This window comes from Equus asinus, chromosome 4 (assembly GCF_041296235.1).
Source record: "Equus asinus isolate D_3611 breed Donkey chromosome 4, EquAss-T2T_v2, whole genome shotgun sequence".
Classification (NCBI taxonomy): domain Eukaryota; kingdom Metazoa; phylum Chordata; class Mammalia; order Perissodactyla; family Equidae; genus Equus; species Equus asinus.
In genome coordinates this window covers 134,272,088-134,294,210 of record NC_091793.1, presented here as the reverse complement: position 1 = coordinate 134,294,210, position 22,123 = coordinate 134,272,088, and the positions used below count along the sequence as shown (strand labels likewise).

The window sequence follows — 22,123 nt, the reverse complement described above, 5'->3', positions numbered from 1 at the left end:
TGCTTTAATGTAACGAGACATGTTTCTTCTACGTTAATTGGACTTATTTTCCCCCTGAACTCTGGAAAGTGCATAATTTGTTACTCTAACATGAAAAAGACTGCATAAAGTAGGAGAGAATGGTGAAAGAAAAACACGTGTTTTTTAGAAAGTGAACTCATTATTCTTAAAGGTCTCGGGAGGATCCAGGAAGTTAGGCGCTGACCTGAGCAGAGATCTCTTTGCCTTTGCTTTTGGAGCTGACATCACACTTTTTAATGGGGGTCTTCCCGGTAGCTTTTTAATGATACTACGGTGCCACTGGTGTTGTTAAGGTGTGAGCCGTGGCTGAGGTCCTCTCCAGGACCCCCGCCCCTCTCCCTCCCCAAGAAGCCCTTCTCACCCAGGCCTTGATGAGAGCAGGGTGAGTCCTTCAGACAGTCCCCTCCGCATTGCTTGTTTTCTTTAGTCAGATGGAAGCTCATAAACAACTATTAAAGTGGGAAATTATTTCATGCAGAGAGATGATGTTGAAGAAGCAGTTATAAAGATCAAGAATAAGCTTGCCTAACTAGTGTCAAATGACAAAACTAAAACAGTTAAGTCACGAAGTTAATGTCCTCTATTCAAGGGAAGCTGTCCACGGATTCGGGGAGCGCAGGCCGCATGCGCAGTGGAGCCTCTTCCCACGGGCTTTGGGCAAGAGCCAGGCTTATAGAGCAGCGGAGGCGGCAGCGCAGAGCCAGGGCGTGGCTGGCGGGGGCGCTCTCATCCTCAGACAGATCCAAGAACAGGGAGAGCAGTGTGGAGCCCGGAGTTAGCTTGGTGTTTGGGGATCGGCTGACGGGATCTTCTGCATTTCTGGTCGAGGGGAGCACGTACGGGAACCTGAGAGCTCCATCTGGTGATGTGGCACCCCAGGCAGGGGCAACTCCATCTCGGGTCTAGAACTTTATTTAAACATTAGAATTTTTTTTCTTTTTAATGAGTGGGGAGTAGGTGGAGGTAGAAGAGAAATCTACGTTAATCACAGTGACTAGAAAACCTTGGCATTTAGGGTAAAAAACAGATATTAGGAAGTGTGTGCAAAACAGAGGATTAACAGTAGTGATATTGAGAAGGTCCATCTATATGAGTATAAAATAGTCGTTTAAAATTCATAATTTAAGAAAAAGTTATATCTTTACATTAATTTGGAAGTTTTTATATTTTTTAAAAACATTATTGTTTAAGGCTCAAAATCAAGGCTACAGAAAATAAACAAAAGCTGTTACTGATTTTATGAAGGGTTGATTTTCTGGCTCAAATATCATCTATTCCTCTCTTTTGCTCTAAGAGTAATTACGAGGCTGATGACAATAATGACTCATTTATTGGATGTTTACCCTAACCAGAGGGGGACAAACAATGGCTCCCGGGCCAACTCCAGTCTGCCCCCTGTATTTGTAAATAAAGTTTTATTGGAACACAGCCATGCTTATTTGTTTATGTATTACCCATGGCTGCTTTCATACTGCAGAGAGAGAGTTGAGGCATTGCAACGGAGACTGTATGGCCCTGTGAGGCCTCAAATATTTACTATCTGGCCCTTTACTGAAAAAGTGTGTCAACCTCTGATGTAAGGTAAGCACTGTTCTTTACATATATTGTGTCGTTTAATCCTCACAACACTCCTAGGAAGTCAGTGTCTCATCCTTTTATGGATGATGAAAGTGAGGCTTAAAGATGTTTGATGTCTTGCACAAAGACACCCAGCTGAGTGGGGAGAGTCTGGACTTGAACCCATGAGGTCTGATTGTAGGGCCTGCGCTTTCCCTCTGGCTCCAGTTTCTCTCTCCTTAGGCGTCAGAGAGGTGGCCTCTCCTGCTGGTTAACAGCAAGGGGTACTCTGGAGCAGATAGTCTGAATTCAGATGACCTCGGGCAACAAATGGCTTGACTTCTCTGTGCCTCAGAATAGAAAAGTTCGCGGACATTACTCTTGTTAGCCTCTTGTTTTGTAGATGAGATTCTAAATCTCCAGAAATTCTTTTACCTGAATTTACAAGTGACTACAGCATTATTCCACTGCTAGATAGACAACACGTGTTTCAGATGGCTTTTGAAAGGCGAGCTCCTGAGTCAGATGTTAATTTTTTCCACTTGTCATCCTCAGGTCCTCCATCGACAGCAGTCGCAGCCCGCCAAGGAGAGCTCTCCTCCCAGAGAAGAGGCGCCTCCCCCGCCTCCTCCGGCTGAAGACAGTTGTGCCAAAAAGCCCCGGTCTCGCACAAAGATCTCTTTGGAAGCCCTGGGGATCCTCCAAAGCTTCATTCACGATGTAGGCCTGTACCCCGATCAGGAAGCCATCCACACTCTCTCTGCGCAGCTGGATCTCCCCAAACACACCATCATCAAGTTCTTCCAGAACCAGCGGTACCACGTGAAGCATCACGGGAAGCTCAAGGAACACCTGGGCTCCGCGGTGGATGTGGCCGAGTATAAGGACGAGGAGCTGCTGACAGAGTCTGAGGAGAACGACAGCGAGGAAGGCTCGGAGGAGATGTACAAAGTGGAGGCCGAGGAGGACAACGCGGAGAAAAGCAAGGCGGCGCCCGCCGACATCGACCAGAGATAATGTGAACTCGCACCAGGCCAAGCAATACATCGGCCCAAGGACTTTCTGTTCTAGTTTCCTTAAAAAACACCTTTTTTTGGCTTTGTTTTAGTTTTGTCTTTTTTTGTCTGTTTTGTTTTCTTTACCTTTTTTGACATTTCTTTGTTGCACAGGATACACCTGTAGACTGAGTGAGTTCAGTATTTCTGAATCAGACATCACCTTGGCAAAGACACTAAAGTGTTACCCTTTCGCAGTTGACTGGATCATAGTAATTATAATCACAGGACACTCTGCCTTCATCATCCTTGCACTTATGGAAGAGACAGCAGGCGAGTTCCAGGATGAAAAGACCTCCGGAATACATGAAGGAAGCTACCAGTGTGTGTATATGTATATGTATGTATCTATATATTTACATATATGTATGAAAATTGCATGGGACCGAGAACTTTACAATCTGAAAGAATAGACTGTGAAATGAGTTCTTAAAGAAGAGACTTGTTTATGTATTAAAAAAAAAACCACTTCACAGTGAGTCGCTCTGGCTCTTTGATAAACTGCGGCCTGCTCTCAGGGGGGGGGTGACTATTTTTGAATTCCTATTTATTTTCTGTGTTTGTCCCTGATTTTTTTTTTTTTTTAAATTCTATGGCTTCCTATCTGTCAGCTTGATGGGTAATTTTTGAGGTATGTATTTAACAAAATAAATCAACACTGCCAAAAAAAAAAAGAAAGAAAGAAAGAAGAAGAAAGTCAAGTGAAGAAAGATCAGGGCACCTTAGAATGACGATACAAGTGACATCACTTAGAGAGACAACGCACACTTAGGTGACTCGTACGCTCCGTTACCCACTGTCATTCCTGCAGCAAACGGGTGCACTTCTGTGGAATTCCAGTGAGTAAAATGGGAATTCAATACAGAGGAAACTTGTCCATTAGTGCAGTCTTGATAAAATGACATTTTGATGTTGGACATATGGAATTCATAGTATGAGCCACATTTTATTGTGAAGTTTATTTACCTGCTCATGGCTTCAAATCTTAAAATTAATAGGCCTGCTCATTTAAAAGTTGTTTGTTGTTGCTGTTTTCTTTTCTTTTTTTTTGGTTCTTTTTTTTTTTTTAATAGAAAATAGTTCAATGTAATGTTAAGTTAGAAAAGAAGTTGCTGCCCGGTTACAGGGGCTCCCTCTCAGATAAGTCTCTGTCCTCCCGTCTCCCAAAAGATGTCTCCTATTTCTGTCTCACTTTGGGCTTCCTCTTCTTTGTACACATTCCGTCCACCGAACCGAACGTTTCCAGTCCCCGCTCTCACAAGCCTCGTTCCTTCCCTGGTGTGGCAGCCCTATCAAGCACCTGTTTCTGAATCATGGTGCAGCTCCAGGCAATAGAGTAAGCAAAGCGATTTCAGTGGCATCACCTACTCGTCATAAACGGAAGCACCGCCCCAGTCACCTCCATAGCGGTTCCGTGACATAAAGCAGAACTAATGCTGACTGGCTGTTTAGTGGAACGAGCATTAAAGCTGCGAGCTCCTGTAGTCTCCACCCTCCTGTAGCTTCCTCAGAAACACCGGGAGCATTGCTGCCCGCTTCCACCGCTGGTCATTGCCCGAGGAGACCTCGCCTGCAGGACTGGCCGGGGGGATCTGGTCTTCTAGGTGGCCGTCACGCAGTCCCACACGGTCGGAGTTTGAGTTGTGCTTTCATGCAACCTTGTCAAAGACCTCATGCAATATTACTTTGAAAGTTATTTTCTGTTTACTACACAAACATTGTAATATAACTGTTAATACTATTTATATATTTGAAAGGTATAAAAGGTAGGAGTTAAAAAAAAAACCTCTATGTGTAGATATTAACTCAGAACTTACAATATACAGGGAGAAGACATGTTGCAATACAAGCTAATTCTAGCTGCTCAGTAACCTCTGGAGTTTTTAAAGGGACATTTTCCTGTACTTTTTCAAATAATGATGTTTAAAAAAATTACCTTGACACGAGCGTCCTGTACCTTTGCAAAGGATGGTTGTTGGCAGTTCCGCCCGGGCCCGTCCTCCCCCCACCTGTAGCGCTGCAGCTTTAATCGGAAAGTCCGTGGTCGCTGCTTCCTGATCTCCGAGTTACTCTTTCCAAATCGTCTTCTTACACTGTTGCTGAAGGTCACTCTGTACACGTAATGGAAACTGATGTTGCCAAGCTCTTACAAGGTGGTTCATCGATCGATGGCATCCGCATTTGGTATCTTTTACACTTCAACCAAAAATTTATTAGGTATTTTTCAATGCTAAGTCTTGCCTTTTATTTTTTAATTTCACTGCCAAGTTTGCAGTGGTTCTAAGTGAATCTGTGGGCATTTTAGCCTGTGGTCTTGCCAGATCTTTGCGAATTACAATGCATATATGTCTATTTATTCAATATCTGTCATATAATATCTATTTGGAAGAAGAAACTTTCTCTTGTAGTGCCTCTTGACAAAGCACAATTTCCAGCCTTTTTTTTTTTTTGTGAAATGAAAAAACAAATTGTGTTTTATTGCGGTATCAACAATGTGAATAAGGATTAACATATTGTAAATGTTCTTTTTTCCATGTAAATCAACTATCTTTGTTATCACTAAGTGATAATTAATTTTTAACTTATGTGCATTGTTAGGCTGTTAGAATTTTTTGGTTGTTAAAATAAAACGCATTCAATAAATATGACTTCGTTTGTCAAGTACTTTGCTGGGCGTTGCCTTCTTCCCCGTTTTACTTTTCACGTGGAGGGAGACCTGGTGAGTGCAAGGAAAATCCATTCTCTTATTTTAGAAACAAGACAGCGGTACCCAAAATCACAGCTGTTTGAGTCCTGGACAAGGCCTGGATTTGACTGTACATGTGAGCATCTATGCATCTCTGCATGTTTCTGAAGGCGCGCATGCTCATCTCCTGGAGCTGGCAATTGGCAGGGTCATTTATCCAACCGTTTTGTTGTATACAAACAAAAGGCAAATGTATGGAGATATATTTATGGGCTTGCCTCTTTATTTTTCTGGTGAATATTTTCTGTTTATAATTAAAAAACCACAAATGACTGCATGTCAGGAAACTTTTGGAGCACATATGTCCATGGTTAATGGACATAATAAAAGCCTTTTATATTTGGATCTGGGATACCAAAATGTGTGCATAGAGGAATGCCGGAAGGATTGATGCATCTGAGAAATGTGTGAAGATGGCTTTTTAGAAAGTGCTTACAATGGAAAAAATTGCTGAAAAGACTAAAGTTAATAAGGAGGGAGCAAGTGCTTAGCTGCACCACTGGCAAAGAGAAAGTAAATTCAAATGTGACCTTGTTTCCTTTCAGTACTATAAATTGTCTTTCCTGGTTTTTTTCTTTTTGCATTTTTTTGCCTTTGGTTGCCGTACAGATGTAATTTTTCTTTCCTTTCTTCCTCAATGTCACTTGCCTTTTTTTCCGTGATAGTTAACAACTGTGGACACCATAGATGTGTTTCAAGGCCATTTTGTGTAAACGTTGTTTGCAGAATGGCAGATGCCCCAAAGCCCAGAGCCCGCAGGTTATTAAAGAGCAATTGGAGGCTCAGTACTGGGGGATACGAGTTACTTATGCAAATGTAACTAAATCCTGCATTTGGGCCAGAGGGTGGAAGGGAAAATGTGTGAGATTATCTGACTTTATCACAAATAGCTTCCACACGAAGGAGGTTGTGCTTTTGGGGTCAAACTTCATCAGCGGTGACAGACTCAAAAGTAGGAGGCTCTGCCCACAGAAGGACTGGCTTCTGCTAGGAGCTGGTCTCTGTGCTGGCAACTTCTATTTCCAGGAAAGCAAAGGAAGAGATTTCTTGACTGTACGTTGCTATATTCTGGCATCTCCGAGCCGTCACCTCATGGGTTGTTTTTGTCTTTTTTGTTTCCTGAGAGGAGATATTTTCCTTTACACTATTATTTCCCTTTCTGATGAATTTTAAGCAAAGATTTAAAAGTCCCCATGTTTTTTTGCTAAAGGGCAATCATGGCATAATCAGACAGCAAACATTGATTAAACATGTACTCTATGCCAGATAATTTGCTAGGAACTGAGGTGACAAGGAAAAATGTATGACTTGGCACTCTCCCCTCAAGGAGCTTATAACTTGTTGGAAAGGCATGATATAAATCCAGGAAAAGTGAAATGGCTGTACAAATGTTGTCTCCAGACTACGATTTATTTGTTTAGTGAGTGGTACAAACACGTGCTGTGAATTTAGAGAAGGAAAGAATATTTGTTTGTGAGTTAGAATAGTCTTGAAAGGTGGATCACTTAGGATCGGTTACATAAAATAGAAAAAAAACCAAAGTAATAATGACACAAACAAGGTAAGAGTTTACCTGTTTCTTACATAAAAGAAATTGCAGAAATAAGCTGACTTCACAAAGTTTTCAAGGACTCACACTTCATCTAGCTCCACTGTTCCCTGTGTTCTTGTGTTTCCTCTTCCTCAGGGTTCAAGATAATTGCTAGAGCTCTCACCATCACACCCACCTTCCAGACACCAGGATGGAAGGAGGAATAAAGAATAGCATATTCCCTTTCTTTTCTAGAGACTTCTTCAAGCCCTAAACTAAATGCAAGGGAGGGTGTTAAATGTTTCTAGCTGTTCCATTAGTTCCAGAGAAAGGGGGAGAGTAGATATTTGGTAGGCAACTAGCAGCCCCTGCCACAGAAGTTGTCAAGGGATGCTGAAAATACCAGCTAAGGAGAGGATAGGTGAAGAGGCATGTTCGCCTTGCGGCTACTCCTGGAAACCTGCTCTTCCTCCTCCTCCCCACCCTGTGTCCTCTTCCTGGCTAAGTTTAAGGATCAGCCCAAGCATCGCTTCTTCCTGGAAGCCCTTCCTAATCCGCTCTGCCAGTGTGGTTACAAATCCTTCTATGCTCACCTAGCTCTCAGGGGGTTCTGTCATCACAGGACTGTCACAGGGCTTGTGGCACACTGTGCTTGCTCAGTGGGAAGGTGTGAAGTCTTCCTCAGCATTCGTCTGTGCAGAAGTCAGGGGTGGGCAGGTGGAGTGACACAGGCCCTGTGGAGACAGGTGTGACAGTGTTTCCTCTGGGTGAGCGTGTCCAGGATTGAGTCAGAGACAGAAATGAAGACTGAAGGGTGCCATGAGGGGCAGGCGGTGTAACCCTCCCAATTCAGTCTTGCTGAGAAATAGTGGGACCAGGAGCGAAAACCCCGTCTGCGAGACACCAAGACTCGCATCTTCTCCACGGTACCACACCACCTCTCTTTTCAGGTCCCAGAATGTCCTGGAAAGGCTGTATGAACTGAACATCAGTTTATTGGCCAACATATTTTCTATGAGATGACCTTTTGACTTCTCTTAACACGCTTTTTCAGAATCTTGTCTGATACGACATTTTGGATGTAGTTTTGTTGTGAAGTAAAAACCTATTTTTAAAAAACACCATGCTCTGCTAGGAAAACTGTCCCAGAAGCATCTAGAAGTAGCTTCTTTGGTGACATTTTAAAAGGTTTAAAGTGTTACCTTCACATATGGAGAAATAATTACAAAAATATTCCATTAGGACTGTAATAAATAGTGCAGAGCAATAATTAATTAATGAGAGAACTATGATTTATTCACTATCCATTAACAAGAATAATCCCATTTTAACACAAAACAGCACAGTCTAGGGGAGTCTTGGGAGGCTCAGCAGAGACTGTGGACCACACGGTCCTAGGAACCCTCCCCCACCTTAAGAAAAAGGTATGGAGAACATTCTAGCTTTAATCTGCCTCAAGTTGATCATGAGGAGGCGGGAGCTCTCCTAGTTTCTATCTCTTACCAGCTTTTGCAGCTCAAGTTCTTTTTCAGATCCCCAGTTTCCTCATTTATAAAACACAGCTAATAATTCATGTATCTCAGAATTGTTATGATTAAATAAAATAACTACGTAGAAGCATCTAGAACAATTCCTTTCTTTCTTTCCTCCTTCCTTCCAAGAGACACAGAAGCAGGATATAATAAGATGTTATAAATGACTTAAAATAGTTCAGGTGAGTTTTAGAGTAGGATTAAGTCTGTTGTCTTTAGAAATTGTTTTACAGGATTTAGAGCATTGGTGCCTAAAAGGCTACTATGTTCTGTTTCCTTCTTGTGTCCCTCCTTTCTCCCTCTTTTTCTGCCATTCTCTTTTGTTACAATCTTTTTTCTTTCCCTACCTCCCTTCTTCCTTTCCTTTCTGTCACCAGCTATGATGTGATTTTCCCCCTTAATTACAAAGAAAATGAGTGAGATGTTTAGCAGCCTTCTGAAGTCTTCAAAATTAGATGTGTAAACACAAAAGGCGCCACACGCTCCTTTCTCTCCCCCTTCACTCCTGCTTGTTTCCGCATGTCTTGCCGATTCTTTCTTTTCTCTCCAAGGCCTTCAGGCTCAGATGCTGCTGGGCTCCTTCTTCGGTCCTGCTTTTCCTGGATCTGCACTCCTTCCTCGTCCCCTATCACCACGCTAAATGCACCCGAAAGCCACCAATACTCCACTTTCTACCTGCAGCCGAGGCCACCTCCGGAGCACCAAACTCTACTGCTGACTCAACACCTCCCCTTCGAGGGCACGCTGAGCCACCAACTGTCTAGTTGCTCAGACCTAAAACCTTAGCTTTATCTTTTATGCTTTTTCTTTAACAAACTGCATTCAACCTGTCAGCAAAAGTCTTTTTGTTCTACCTTCAAAATCTATTCACAATCTTACAACCTCTCACCCTCAATGCTGCTACCAGCTTGGTCAGAACCACCATCATATTTTTTGGGGTTTTTTTTTGTGCTGAGGAAGATTTGCCTGAGCTAACATGCATTGTCAATCTTCCTCTTTTTGTATGTGAGTTGCTGCCACAGCATGGCCACTGACAGACAAGTGGTGTAGTCCGTGCCTGGGAGCTGGACCCAGGCAGCAGAGTGTGCAGAACTTAACCACTAGGCCACTGGGGCTGGCCCCACCATCGTCTCTCACCTGATCTGAGCCTCTCTGTGACCGCCTTCTCTCCTTCTCTCCCCCTGCGTGTGTGGTTCTGGCGACCTGGGCCTCCCTGCTGCCCTGGAATGTGCGGCCGCTCTCGCCTCAGGGCCTCTGCTCTTCCAGCTCTTCACTCTGCAGGAAGCTCTTCCCTGCAGAGCATGGCTCTGCTCCTCAATTTCCTCCCATCTGCTTAAAGGTCGTCGCCTTCTGGGTGAGACCTACTCTGACTCCCTTACTTGAAATTGCAAACGGACGCCACCCCTGCCTCCTGGGTCCCTTTCATCATGCCCTACTTTAATTTTTTTCATGGCTTCTAACATAGTCTATAATTTACTTATTTTTCATGTTTTTCTTATTTGTCAGTTCCCTCACCCCAGTGCAAACACCAGGAGGGCACAAAGCCTGTTTTTTTTTTTTAACCACAAAGTATTTAAATGGGGTACCTTTCATAGCCGTTTTCATGTAGTTGGATATTTCAGTTTTCCCAACTTCAGCCAGGATTAAGGATTTAAATTCCCTTATAGAGAGGAACTTCCTCTGAACATTTCTTTAATGCATAACCTGGGGACCTGAGGCCTCAGGAGCCTCCAAGGCTGACATTCGTAAGCCCACATTCGAGTAATTGTTAGTCGCAATTCTAGGCTGTCTTAGAAGACAGAATCACTGAACCACGGGTTTTGTTGTCTAACACATGCTCTCATTCAGAGCAGACATCCCTCTTTGGGTTGGAGGCTTCCTTGGGGGAGGCCATGCAGTCTTTCTCCCTCCACGACTAGGAGCTCACGACGTTGGAACTCAGCCGCCCAACCCTTGGTCGGCTCTGCCGTCCCGGATTGCCGTTGATGCCATCGAAGACTGTGTAGGCTCTTCCAGGACCCACCTCACACATTTGGGCTCGCGTTGGATTTTGACTACTGAATCCCTAAGTTCTTAGGTTTCTTTTATTAATCACGTGATATAGCTGCCGAGAGAGCTTATGTCATTCCAGATGGCACGAGTGGAGATCAACAGCTTAGATCAAAGGAACTGATCATCCTTTCCTCTTCAAAGTAATCAGGCCACGTTGCAGCATTATTTTCAGTACAGATGAGATGTTTTGGAAAAATATTGGTAAATTGAGATCTATTTATATTCAGAAGTCAGAGGGTGACCAGCAGGGTGAAGGGCCTTGAAAGCTTATTTTCTATTAATTTGTTCTATTCAATCATTTTCTTATTCATCAACCAACACACCAAATTTATGACATGTTTATTGTACTGAAGTCACAGTGAGGGAAGCAAAGTTGGGATCTTCAGTGGCAACAACAGAACTCACTCCAGCTAGTTAAACAGAAGAAAGAATTTGCAAAAAGACATTAGCATGCTCGGAGGATTTCTGCAAGTCAGAAAATTGGGTTTAGAGGTTAAGGTCAATGTCCAAGACCACCCTAGTGGAGACCATATTGCTGCCCCATGTGTCACAGACGTCAGAACTTGGTCCCTGATCCTGGACACGGATGCCACCTGTAGAACCTCTACCCCTGCTGCCTCTGGAGCCTGGGTGGCTCTGCTATTGCCCTTCGCAGGGTGGAATCCACATGGCACTCTTGTCTTCATTCCATTCCCTTCCAAATCAAAGTATCTGGGGCAACTGAATGAAGGAGTCTAAGTCATATGCAAGGAAGGTTGGAAAAGTGAATTCCTGTCTTCTCTCTTCAGGAAATACAGATTCATAGGTGGGAAATTCTCCAAACACAGGAGACCTAGTCAGAGGTGCTCAGGGTTGAGAAGCTGAGTGCCAACAGCAATGGGATTACTGGATGCTGCACTCACTGAGGAAAGATGCTGTGTCTTACTCAAGTAACACGGTATTTGGTTTGAAACGAAAAAGATCTAGTATGAACCCTGACTACTCTACTCCTTAGCTTTCTGTAACTTTGAGCTATTATTTAACTTGGATCTCAGACTCCACATCTGTAAAAAGAGGGAAATAACAGCTACCTTGCAGTATTTTGGTGTGTGAGAATCATGCTTACAGCATCTAAAGCTCAGGGACTGCCTGTAAATGGTAGTTTCCCCTCAATATCTTTATACCCCTGTTGCCAAGGAAGGTGCTGGTACAAAGTGTTCAATTTTCTTAAATGGGAGAGTGGGTATTTGCCTTCATGAAAAATATGTCAGTGGGTAGGTAATCTATAAACCCAGAATACTAAAACCCAAAGTGGGACTGCTTAGCTCCACCATGGATGGGAAGGCCAGTGTCCTCTGAGGTACTGATGCCCATTTTATTTGCAGAAACCAGGAGCAGCCTCGAATCATACTTAGTCCTGCTATCTTACTCCTCTAAGTGGGAGTCACTGTGAACTTGGTCAAGGGTAAAATCAACACCACCAATCATTCTTCTTCATTCTTATATATCCAGTTGGACAGTGCTAGATATTTCCTAATAGCAGACAAATGCATTAGATTATCTGGGGATACATTTTATAACTAATTCCATGGTAGACAAGCAACAAGTTGGGGTGCTTAACATAAGAAGGATGGTCAAAACGTAAGAGAAGCTTCTCTTCATCAAAGATAGGTCACAGATTACACTGCTTGGAAAGCCTCCAAATTCCAACAGTGGAACAGTGGGGTTTCAACCAATTCTGTGCCGAAATGCTTGCAAACATCCAAAATCACTTCCTGCCAGTAGTCTTGAGCCCAGCTCTGGGGGCAGTGAGGAGGCCTTTTACCTCGGGTGGGGGGACTGTTGCGAAGTGGGGAGACTGCAGTCTTAAGCACCAACATAGAACAGGGGCACTTACGCCAAGCCCTCATCAATAAGTAGGCCCCTTAACTCTCTGCTATGCTGGGAAATCCTCCATTAAGAAGATAGTCTGTGGTAGTCATTGCCACACACTGGGACTTCACGAAGCAGTAGTAGCCACCCCCAGACTTGGGGGACAATAGAGTTGTCAAGTTCCTATTGACAAATAAAGACATTCAACAAACAATACAAAATATAAAATACCATCTTCTCCACCCTCATTACATCAGAGAGGGAACCATTAACTCCTCCCGCAGTTGGGGGGGGGGGGTGTCATCTTAGAATAAAGCATAATCCTATCCAAGTGAGAAAAGTTAACCAATTTGCAATGAAATGTATATGTCTTGCTCTTCTTTTTCTCCTTTCTGTGGGGAGCAGTGAAAACTCTGTCACAGCCCAGAAGTTGACTGCAGATGACATTTGAGAACTGCTGGTCTGAGAGCAGGCTGACATTTACCTCCCCAGATACTTTAAGTTCTTTCTTTTGACTAAATCAGGCACATCTAAAAGATCCACATGTAAGTCAAAGTTATCTCAGCATTCTCGGGGTTGTCTCAACTGTGCTTTGCTGGTATCAAGTTTTGTTAGAAGAAACTGCTGCCACATGGCCCCTGCCATTGCGTTTGCTGTTCAACTATTGACGCAGTTGTTGCCTGCAGTGTCTCTCATTGAGAAATTTCTTTCCAAGTTGAAAGTAGAAAAGATAATTGTCTTTCTAGTGGAACAGGTATGCTGTTTACTTTTTCTGATAATGAGAACAATTGAACTTCTTGAGTTGCCTTTCTTGCCCTGGCTACTAGGAAGCTCAGAGTCAACTCTAATGTTACTTGTTTCTACTGAATTAATCTCGTATTTCTAAATGGGAAAGAGGTGATACCTCAAATTACCTAGAAAGCTGAGTTTGGAGAGTACAGGGCTTTTAGCAGCAAGTCATTAAACAATTAAACCCAGAAATTTTACCCAGACAAATCCATAATTCCGAAGAGACCAAAGAACTCTCCCAAGTTCATATTCGGAGCCACCTCATATGATTGTGCAGGTTGTTCACAGCACAGGCGTGCTGTGTCCAGGTCAAGAGGTAAGGGCAGGCTCACCAAATCATGTGCTCTGGTGTGGGGTCTGTTTCTGTCCAGAGAAGGAGGCCCTTTTTTCTAATTAGCCCCAAGGTGCAGAGCAGGCTGGGGTTCGATGCACAAATCTGTTTGCATGTATGTGTCCCCTTTCAGCATTTGCTCCTCTGACGTCCGAATGCCACATGGAAGATCTCATGACTTGTGAGCAGGGTGCTCTCCTAAGCTATCTTGGGCTTTGCCTGGGTGTGAGGCCGAGCTACCTTGCTGTTTCAGCGAACATTGGGCGAATAGCAGAGCTTTGCCTGAGTAAAATCTCCACCTTTTTTTCCCCTCTAGGCTTTAGTAGAGAGGCCAAAACAAGAAACAAGAGAGCTACCCAAAGTGACGCAAAATTGTTAGAACTTTTGACTGATTGGTGCCTCTAATTTTCCCCAACATGCCAGATGTACAGCTTCTTACTGTATGTGGTTACATATGTGTCCTTTGCATAAAGTCTCTCTGGCTGAACCTCAATCCCTAACTATTCTATATTCTGAATAAAAGTGAAACATCTCAGCACTTGCAAAAATTCAAGATTTATCAACATATTGAGCTTTTACTAAGTCATGAATTCTTGATTTGTATTCACAGTGCTTTTACATATTCATAGCCCTCTTTAGCCAAAGATCTTCAATATTCATTTACTATGGAGTGGTAAGTATATATTATTCAACTCCGTTTACCAATGGCTAAACTGATGCCCAACCAAAGGCCTGATCAGAGAAGCCGAATAAAGAGCAAGATGCTCTTAGCCCCTCAGAGAGAGCTTGCTCCAGCTGTCTCCCTCCAGAAATAAAGGCCCACCGCCTGCTTGTGATTCTCACTCCTCAAGCATCAGGGGAACCAGGATCTTCCCTTCTGGATTTGTTGGAATGTCTTGGATAGAGTTTTATCTTAAAGTGCATGGGACAAAAGAATAGCCCAGGGAAATGAAAAACAGCCGTCTTCCAAATTGCTTGAAATCCATGATGCCAAAGGTTAATGGACCAGATTAGTTCCTCCTAAACTTGGAGGAGAATGTGTAAAGACAATCATTCTTTTGCTCCAATAACCAATTAATGGCATTGATCGGGCTGGAAGGATCCTGTGTCGCCCACTTTTATTAGAGAAACAGAGGTCAATTTTCTTAATACCTTCCTTTAATACAATCTATTCCTTTAGTTTCTAAATAATTTATTGAGGATTCTCACTACATATTTACCAGGTGCTGATTTAAGGGGAGTTTAAAACAAGAAAAAATATTTCTGGCCTGATTTAGAAAATTACAAGGGAAGAAATTGGAATGCTCTCATCAGAGTAACCAGCCTCTAACACACATCACAAAGGAATGTCAAGACTTATGATTATTTTTGAAACTGTAAAAATATGTATTAAACACATTTCTGTATGGAGAGTGTATTGTGCAGTAAAAAATTTTTAAAAGAATGCCTTGTGTAATATTGAAAGGAATACTACCTGCAAGGGCTCATGATTGGGAAAAATGACTCTCCCGCTCCCTAAAATGTTCACTTGAAAGCTTGTGGTCAGAAGGCTCAGTCTCTATTTCACCCCAAATTGAATAAAGTAAATGTAGCTGTTTAGGATTTCAACTACACAAATATCTGTTTTTATCAAATGTGGTACTCTTCAGATAGCGAGAGGGTGACTCGTAGGGTTATTGTTGGTTTTTATTAACAATAAGCACAGAATGTAAACTGAGCTCCTAACAATCTAGAACAAAACTCTCTAATAGAATTTTCTGCAAAGATGGAAACGTTGTACATCTGTGTTGCACAATATGGCAGCCCCTCACACATGTGTAGAGTTACCAGATTGAGAAAAAACAAAACAAAACAAAATTTTAAAAAGCAGGACACCTAGTTAAATTTGAATTTCAGATAAACAACAAACAGTTTTTAGGATACACATGGCCCCTGCAACATTTGGCTCAATAAATGTTAGTTATTATTATTGCTTTTGAAAATTATTATTAATTCATTTCATTTGTGTTTGATTAGAAGGAATCTATATATAGAAAGTGCAAAAGGCAGCTAAAGGGAGTTCTTTGAAGTGATCACGGAAATCTGTGAGATCAGAGTCCTATAACTTGGACTAGAATGGATCTTATTTTCTTCTAGACTGTCAGCTTTCACTATTTACTTGCAAAGACCATGCCTAGAGACCAAAATGTATCTTCAAACATTTCTTTTCTTCAGCATCCAACTGCAGTCTGCATTTCCAGGAGACCTCAATTTATGCAACAGTTGTGTCTCCTGAAAAGTTGCTTTAAGTCAATTTTACCTGAATCAAATAACTCAGGACTTACTCTCTGATTAAAGAAATATTGAGAGGGGAAAATATATACGTATGCATGTATACACACACACATATAAATGACAAGTTATATATAACAAATCATCCGCCCCATCATTTAAAACATTCATGTGTGTGTGTGTGTGTGAGGAGGATTGGCCCTGAGCTAATATCTGTTGCCAATCTTCCTCTTTTTGCTTGAGGAAGATTGTCACTAAGCTAACATCTGTGCCAGTCTTCCTCTATTTTATGTGGGATGCCACCACAGCATGGCTTGACGTGCAGTGCTAGGTCCACACCCGGGATCCAAACTCACGAACCCCAGGCAACTGAAGTGGAGCATGCGAACTTAACCACTACACTACCAGCCAGCCCCTCTAATTTCTTTCCAGCATGGTGTTTCCATGAATATCTGGGCAGGAAACAGATGGCACATGCAAAGTGTTTAACTAAAATGAGGTTAATGAAGGGCCTGTTTATAGAGGTGTGGTTAGCATTAAAGGAACCAAGAAGGGATGTGGGGCACCCAGGGGATTAGTCACAGTGGAAGCTGTTACCCCAAGTAGGTCTGGAGGGCCCTGGAGCTGGAAGGGCAAGAGGAGCTGTGTGACAGGTTCTGTGGCATCAGATTATGAAGTCCTTCAGAACCACAGCAAGGCAGGGGCATAAAACGCTTGTTCCATCTTTTCTCTCCATGGTCCACTCTTCTGTCAGTGCCTCCTATTGGCCCAAACCAACCTGAAGCCAGAGGGCAGAGGGACCTGGGTGATGAAAGCAATAGAGGTCAGCCTCTCCCCGGCACAGAGCAGGGCCATGGATGGAGAGCTTTACGGGGCATCGAGAGAATGACCAGCACAGAGAGTGCACAGATTTTATCTTTTTTTTACAACTCAGATCACATGTTCAAGAACGTTATGGAAATAGACAAACTGACTCCCTTTTCTTCTTGTGTGTGAGTTAATTTGGAAAATTTTATACAAAATTAAGTCAGTCTTAGAATGTCTAGTCAGTTTTGTACATATAAGGACAGTTGAATGTTAGAGGCAAATTATTTATGTGGAACACAGACAAGAATTTTGCCCTAAAGTTGTATTGTGTGTGATACGAGCATTAACCACACTAAAAACAATCATTTTCACATGTTGCAATATATCAAGATAACAACAGTTCTCTGTCTTGTTCTCAGGCTCTTGTGCATACACTCTCTACATGCAGAAGAACCAGATGGTTAAAGTGAAGATAACTCTTACACTAATTGGTGGTTTCTTGTAAGATTTTATTAGGGAGTAAGGGAATATCTCATTCGTTTGTGAGAGTTTGTATTACTGAGCTCTGCCATCTTTCTCATTGTATGGTACAAGAGTATTTTGAGTTCTTTCCTTTGTTAGGAACTACTATAGATATTAGATAAAAAAGGAAGGGCCATGCATCATGGTAATAAACTTTTCAAAATTTGAGCCCTTAAAAAAAAATTTTCCCCTGGAAAAATAGGACATTTCTTTTGCACATCTGCTCCCAGAGACATACTTCTTGTTTTAGCAGGTTTTCCTTTAGAAACCATAACTTGAAATTGTGCTAAAAATGCCCCCTCCATAACGGGAATGCTATGATTTATTTATTTAAAGTGCAATGATTAAATGCAAAGAGGCCAGATGTGAGACCTCCAGCAATGTATTTAACCTCTCAGGGCATTCACGTACTCATCTTTGAAATGGTCGTAATCAAAATATCAATCTCACTGAGTCAGAAGGATCTAAGTTAATATATTCCTGGCACATGGTATATGCTCAATAAGTTTTAGCTATTACTGTTACTGAAGATTATTATTCACTCATTTCATTTGTGTTTGGATAGAAAGGAATCTACAAGTGTAAAGTGCAAAGGGCAACAAAATAAAGTTCTCTGAGGTGGTCCCGGAAAACTGTAAATCAGAGCCCTCCAGCTTGAACAACCTACTGAAGAGACAACCTACTCTAGCCACTAAAGCCGAGAAAGTTAAACAGATCACCTATCGTCTTTTAGCTAAAATGCAGGCCCTTTTTCTTCTCACAGCGCTTGTTCCATTCCTCCATCATGCTGCCACTCACGCCAGCTTGCTGATTGTTATATTTTTAAGAATGTTCTGAGCTGATTGCTAAACACATTATTAAAAATAAAATTATATAAACTTAGCATTAAGTGAATTATATTAAAATAAACGTTATAAATACTCAAAACTTATCGCTACATAAGTATCATTTTCCAACATTGCTTATGCTCTTGAGGTTAGTGACGTCTGTGTGGTGGGGCTGCTGGGTGATGGTGTGCTGCTGTCTGTCCCTTCCCAGCGCCACGTTTGGTGATGTCATGTTGGCAGCTTGAAATTACCCATGGTGGCAGTATTTACACCACAAAAATTGGCAAATGTGATGAAGCAGCACTCCCTCTTTCTTTTGGAGACTTGGTTGGGAAACATTTGCCAGTACACCGCTGGTTGGACATTGGTCCTTTTTGTTAGTGCAAAAGTGGGATAGTAGGTATTAAGTTGAACCAAACTTGTCAAAAAGCTGTGCTGGACAGATGATTGCAGGGCAGTAAATTGCACAGAATGGGAAATTGATTTTACTTGTTAATGAATTCTAATGAACAGCAATGCTAGAATACTGATCTCCCGATGTAAATTGATCCCTCATAAACGGCTGTTTAGATCAACGGGTGAGGTACTGAGGGAAATCAAGGTTTGTTTTGTTTTGTTTTACCAGCGCTGTCTCTGAAGACAGCATGCACCAGGGGGAGGCGACAGGGAAGGTTTGGAGAGACCAGAGATGGAGTTCCTCGACGCCATTCCCTCCCCTGCAGGTCCCATGAAAGGGTAACTCACAGAAAGCATGCGTTATCGGCAAGGAGAGAAGCAGGAGGGCACCATTTTTGCGGAAGCCGTTAGTTCTGCATGCCCGGAGCAGAGGTCTCGGGGGAGCCCTTGTAGTCCTCTCCCTGAGCAGGGTGTCTTCCCTCTCATCTGGGGGCAGACTAGTCAGGAACGTCGAGATCCTTAATTCAATGCTATGTCAAATTAATTACTTTGTTTGTGTTGATTCACATTCTATCATTTCTGGCCCGAGGAAGGCTGTGACTGAACAGTCTCTTCAGATCTCTGATCATCCCCCTCGGTGGGACAGGATCTCCAAAAACCATTTACAGACTTTGTTAAGTGAGTGTGTGTGTTTCTGTTAACGTACATTTTTTTGTTAATCCACAACTTATCTTTTAAATGTCTTTCCTCAAATTTTCTGGCTGTGACTTGAGTGAGGTCAGGGTGGGAACTCTGAAACGTCAATCAGGGCTGTGAGACACACCAGGGGACAGAAGTGCCTGTTGGGTGGATCTAGAAAGACTAGCGACCTAAAATAATTGAATGGCTCCAGAGCTGTCCACTGAGGAGCTGCAGAGTCAAGGAGTTCTGGCTGCAGAGGCAGGATTTCAGCCACGAGACAGGTGCAGAAGCAGGAGTCCCGTCCTGGGGATACCTCGTCAGGACAAGGCAGGGTCTGGTGAAGTGAGACTGGATTGGAGGGACTGGTTATGCCAGCCTGCGTCCTGGAGCCTGACTTTCCAGGTTGGAATCCTCCATTAGGTATAAAAGCTCTCTGTACCTCAGTTTTCACAAGTATAAAATGCGAGTACTAATTTTGTTTACATTATAGTGTTGTTGTGAGAATTGAGTTGATACATGTAAAGTGCTTTTGAAAATGATTAGCTACTTTTATAATTATTATTTGCTATTTGATGGGCCCCATGCTAGGTGTTTTATATACATTATTGCATGTGGTTTTCTCAACGATCCTTTGAATTAAGAAATATTGTGTTCAGCTCCAATATGTAAAGAACTTTGAAGTCGTCAGACTGATCTTGACAACAAGAAAAAAGGTGAATAAACTAAAAATCAATGGCTTTTATTAGATACCCCAGAGACTTGAGGTTACAAACTGCCACATAAAAAGCTAGAAAGAGAAGAGAGTACAGAAAATCCCAGCTCAGATGAGCTCGATGGGAACAGGAGCAATCAGAGCCAGTAATGGTGGGAACACTTTAACAGTAATTCACAAATCACTGGAGACGAGCATGGACTACCCCAAGATATAAAAACTCCTGGAGGCCCAGACCCTGGGGAGAGGGGACACACTTTTGTGGGTGTTACATCAAAGAGCTTCTCCAGGTTCTCATGGTGAAGAAGGGAGGAAAATTCCCTCATGCTTCCAACAGAGGGAGGGGAAAAGTCACCATTTTGAAATACGCCCAGAGCATTCTCCATAACAAAAGCCTACCCTTGAAGGGAAACTGTTTTTCTAGAGCCTTGTCTGACCAGGAGAAAGGGCAATTAGACAACTCCAGCTTCCTACAGCCTTCCTGTCTCTCATGATGGGAGAAGAAAATAAGGCTAAAAAATGCTGCTGACTGTCACAGCTCAGGGACTCAAGCTGAAAAACTTGAGATTTAATCATAGAATTGTAGATGTTTCCCCTCTCCGACGCCTCACCACCATAGCAACAGTGCTGGATTACAACTGAGAGGACTGCAGGACACAGACTGTCTAAGACTTCCTAAGGGAAACCCAAGGGACAACAGAGGAGAGGAAAACAACAACAACAAAGAAACTAGAGGAAACTGAAGACTTTGATACCTACCTCATAGCAAACATTACTGGCCAGTCACTAGCCAGATTTACATAAAACCCCACCCTAAAAGCCTCATTGCCTCAGTTTCTATTACAAGATACGTTGTGTCCTGCTTTCAATAAAAAATTACAAAGTATGCCAAAAGGCAAGAAAAAAAAAACACAATCCGAAGAGACAAAATAGTCCTCAGAGCCGGACTCAGATATGACACTGGTTTTGGAATTATCAGATAGACAAGATAAAATATCTAGGATTAATATGTTAGTGTTCTAATGGAAAGGGTAGACAGCATTCGAAAGCAGATAAGTAATGTAGACAGAGATGGAAATTCTAAGACAGAACCAAAAGAAATGCTAGAAATCAAAAATGCTGTAATAGCGAACCCCAAACCCAGAAACCACCTTTGTTATCTACACTATGATCTTTGAATTAAATCATTTGAACATAAAATAAAAAAACAGAAAAACCCCCACTGTAATGGAAATGAAGAATGCCTCTAAAGTGTTCATCAGGAGACAATACAGGCTCTAAGGAAAATAAATCAATGAGCTTGAAGATAGGTCAACAGAAACTTTGCAAAATAAAATGGAGAGAGGAAAAAAGAATGAAAAGAACAGAATATGAAGAACTGTGAGACAATTAGAAGAATGCGAAATACTCATAATGGGAAGACCAGAAGGAGAAAAAAAAAAAGGAAAAGGAGGAGAAGAAATGGTTGAAGTAATAATGGCTAAGAATTTTTCAAAATATTGAGAAATGTGAAACCACAGATCCAGGAAATCAGAGAGCACCAAGCAAAATAAATACCAAAATTTCTATACCTAGGCATGTCATATTCAATCTGCAGAAAGCCAAAGACAAAGAGAAAATCTTGAAAGGAGGCAGAGAATAAAAACACCTTATCTATAGAGGAATAGGGGCAAGAATTGTATCAGACTTGCCATGCAAGCAAGAAGAGAATGGAGTGAAATATTCAAAGCGTTGAAAGAAACCTCACCAAATTAGAACTCTGTATTTAATGGAATTATCCTTCAAAAGTGAAGGAGAAATAGAGGCTTTCTCAGACAAGAACTGTCACCAGTACACACACCCTGAAAGAAATGCTAAAAGAAGTTCTTCAGTGAGAAGGAAAACGTTATAGATCAGAAACTCAGATCTACAAAAAGAAGAGGAGAATATCAGAGAGAGAATAAATGAAGGTAAAATAGAATCTTTTATTATTCTAAATTACTCAAACAGATACCTGCTTATTCAAAATAATAACAGCTGCAATGTATTGGTTATAGCATGTGGATAAGTGAAATGAATGACACTGATGCTACAAGGGATGGGAGGCAGGAATTGGGAATGCTCTTATTATAGGTGTTTGTACTAACTGTGAAGCCAGTGTTACTTGAACATGGATTTAGAGTAGTTGTAAATGTATATTGTAAGTTCTAGAGTGGCCACTAACATTTACAAAAAAAGAAAGAAATATAATTGATACACTAAGAAAGGAGAGAAAATAAATCATATAAAATGCTCAAATAGAAACAGAGAAGAAAGAAAAAGAGGGAAAGGTAAAAAAAAAAACCCAAGGACAATCAATAAAAAACAGCAATGTAGTAGATATTAGTCCAAGCATATCAGTAATCCCATTAACTGTGAATGGTCTAAATATGTGAATTAAAAGACAGACTGTAGAAAAGATCA

General features: G+C 41.9%; 1 protein-coding gene across 9 annotated transcripts in view; it reads left to right on the top strand.

Moving 5' to 3' along the window:
• Positions 1 to 3,307, top strand: part of SATB2 (SATB homeobox 2) — a 196,416-nt gene extending 193,109 nt beyond the window's left edge. For all 9 annotated transcript variants that reach the window (XM_070508306.1, XM_070508300.1, XM_070508301.1 and 6 more), the window contains one exon: positions 2,134 to 3,307. In XM_070508306.1, coding sequence (XP_070364407.1) covers positions 2,134 to 2,595 — 462 coding nt within the window. In that variant the 3' untranslated portion in view covers positions 2,596 to 3,307. The remainder of the gene's footprint in view (positions 1 to 2,133) is intronic.
• Positions 3,308 to 22,123: the final 18,816 nt, after the last annotated feature.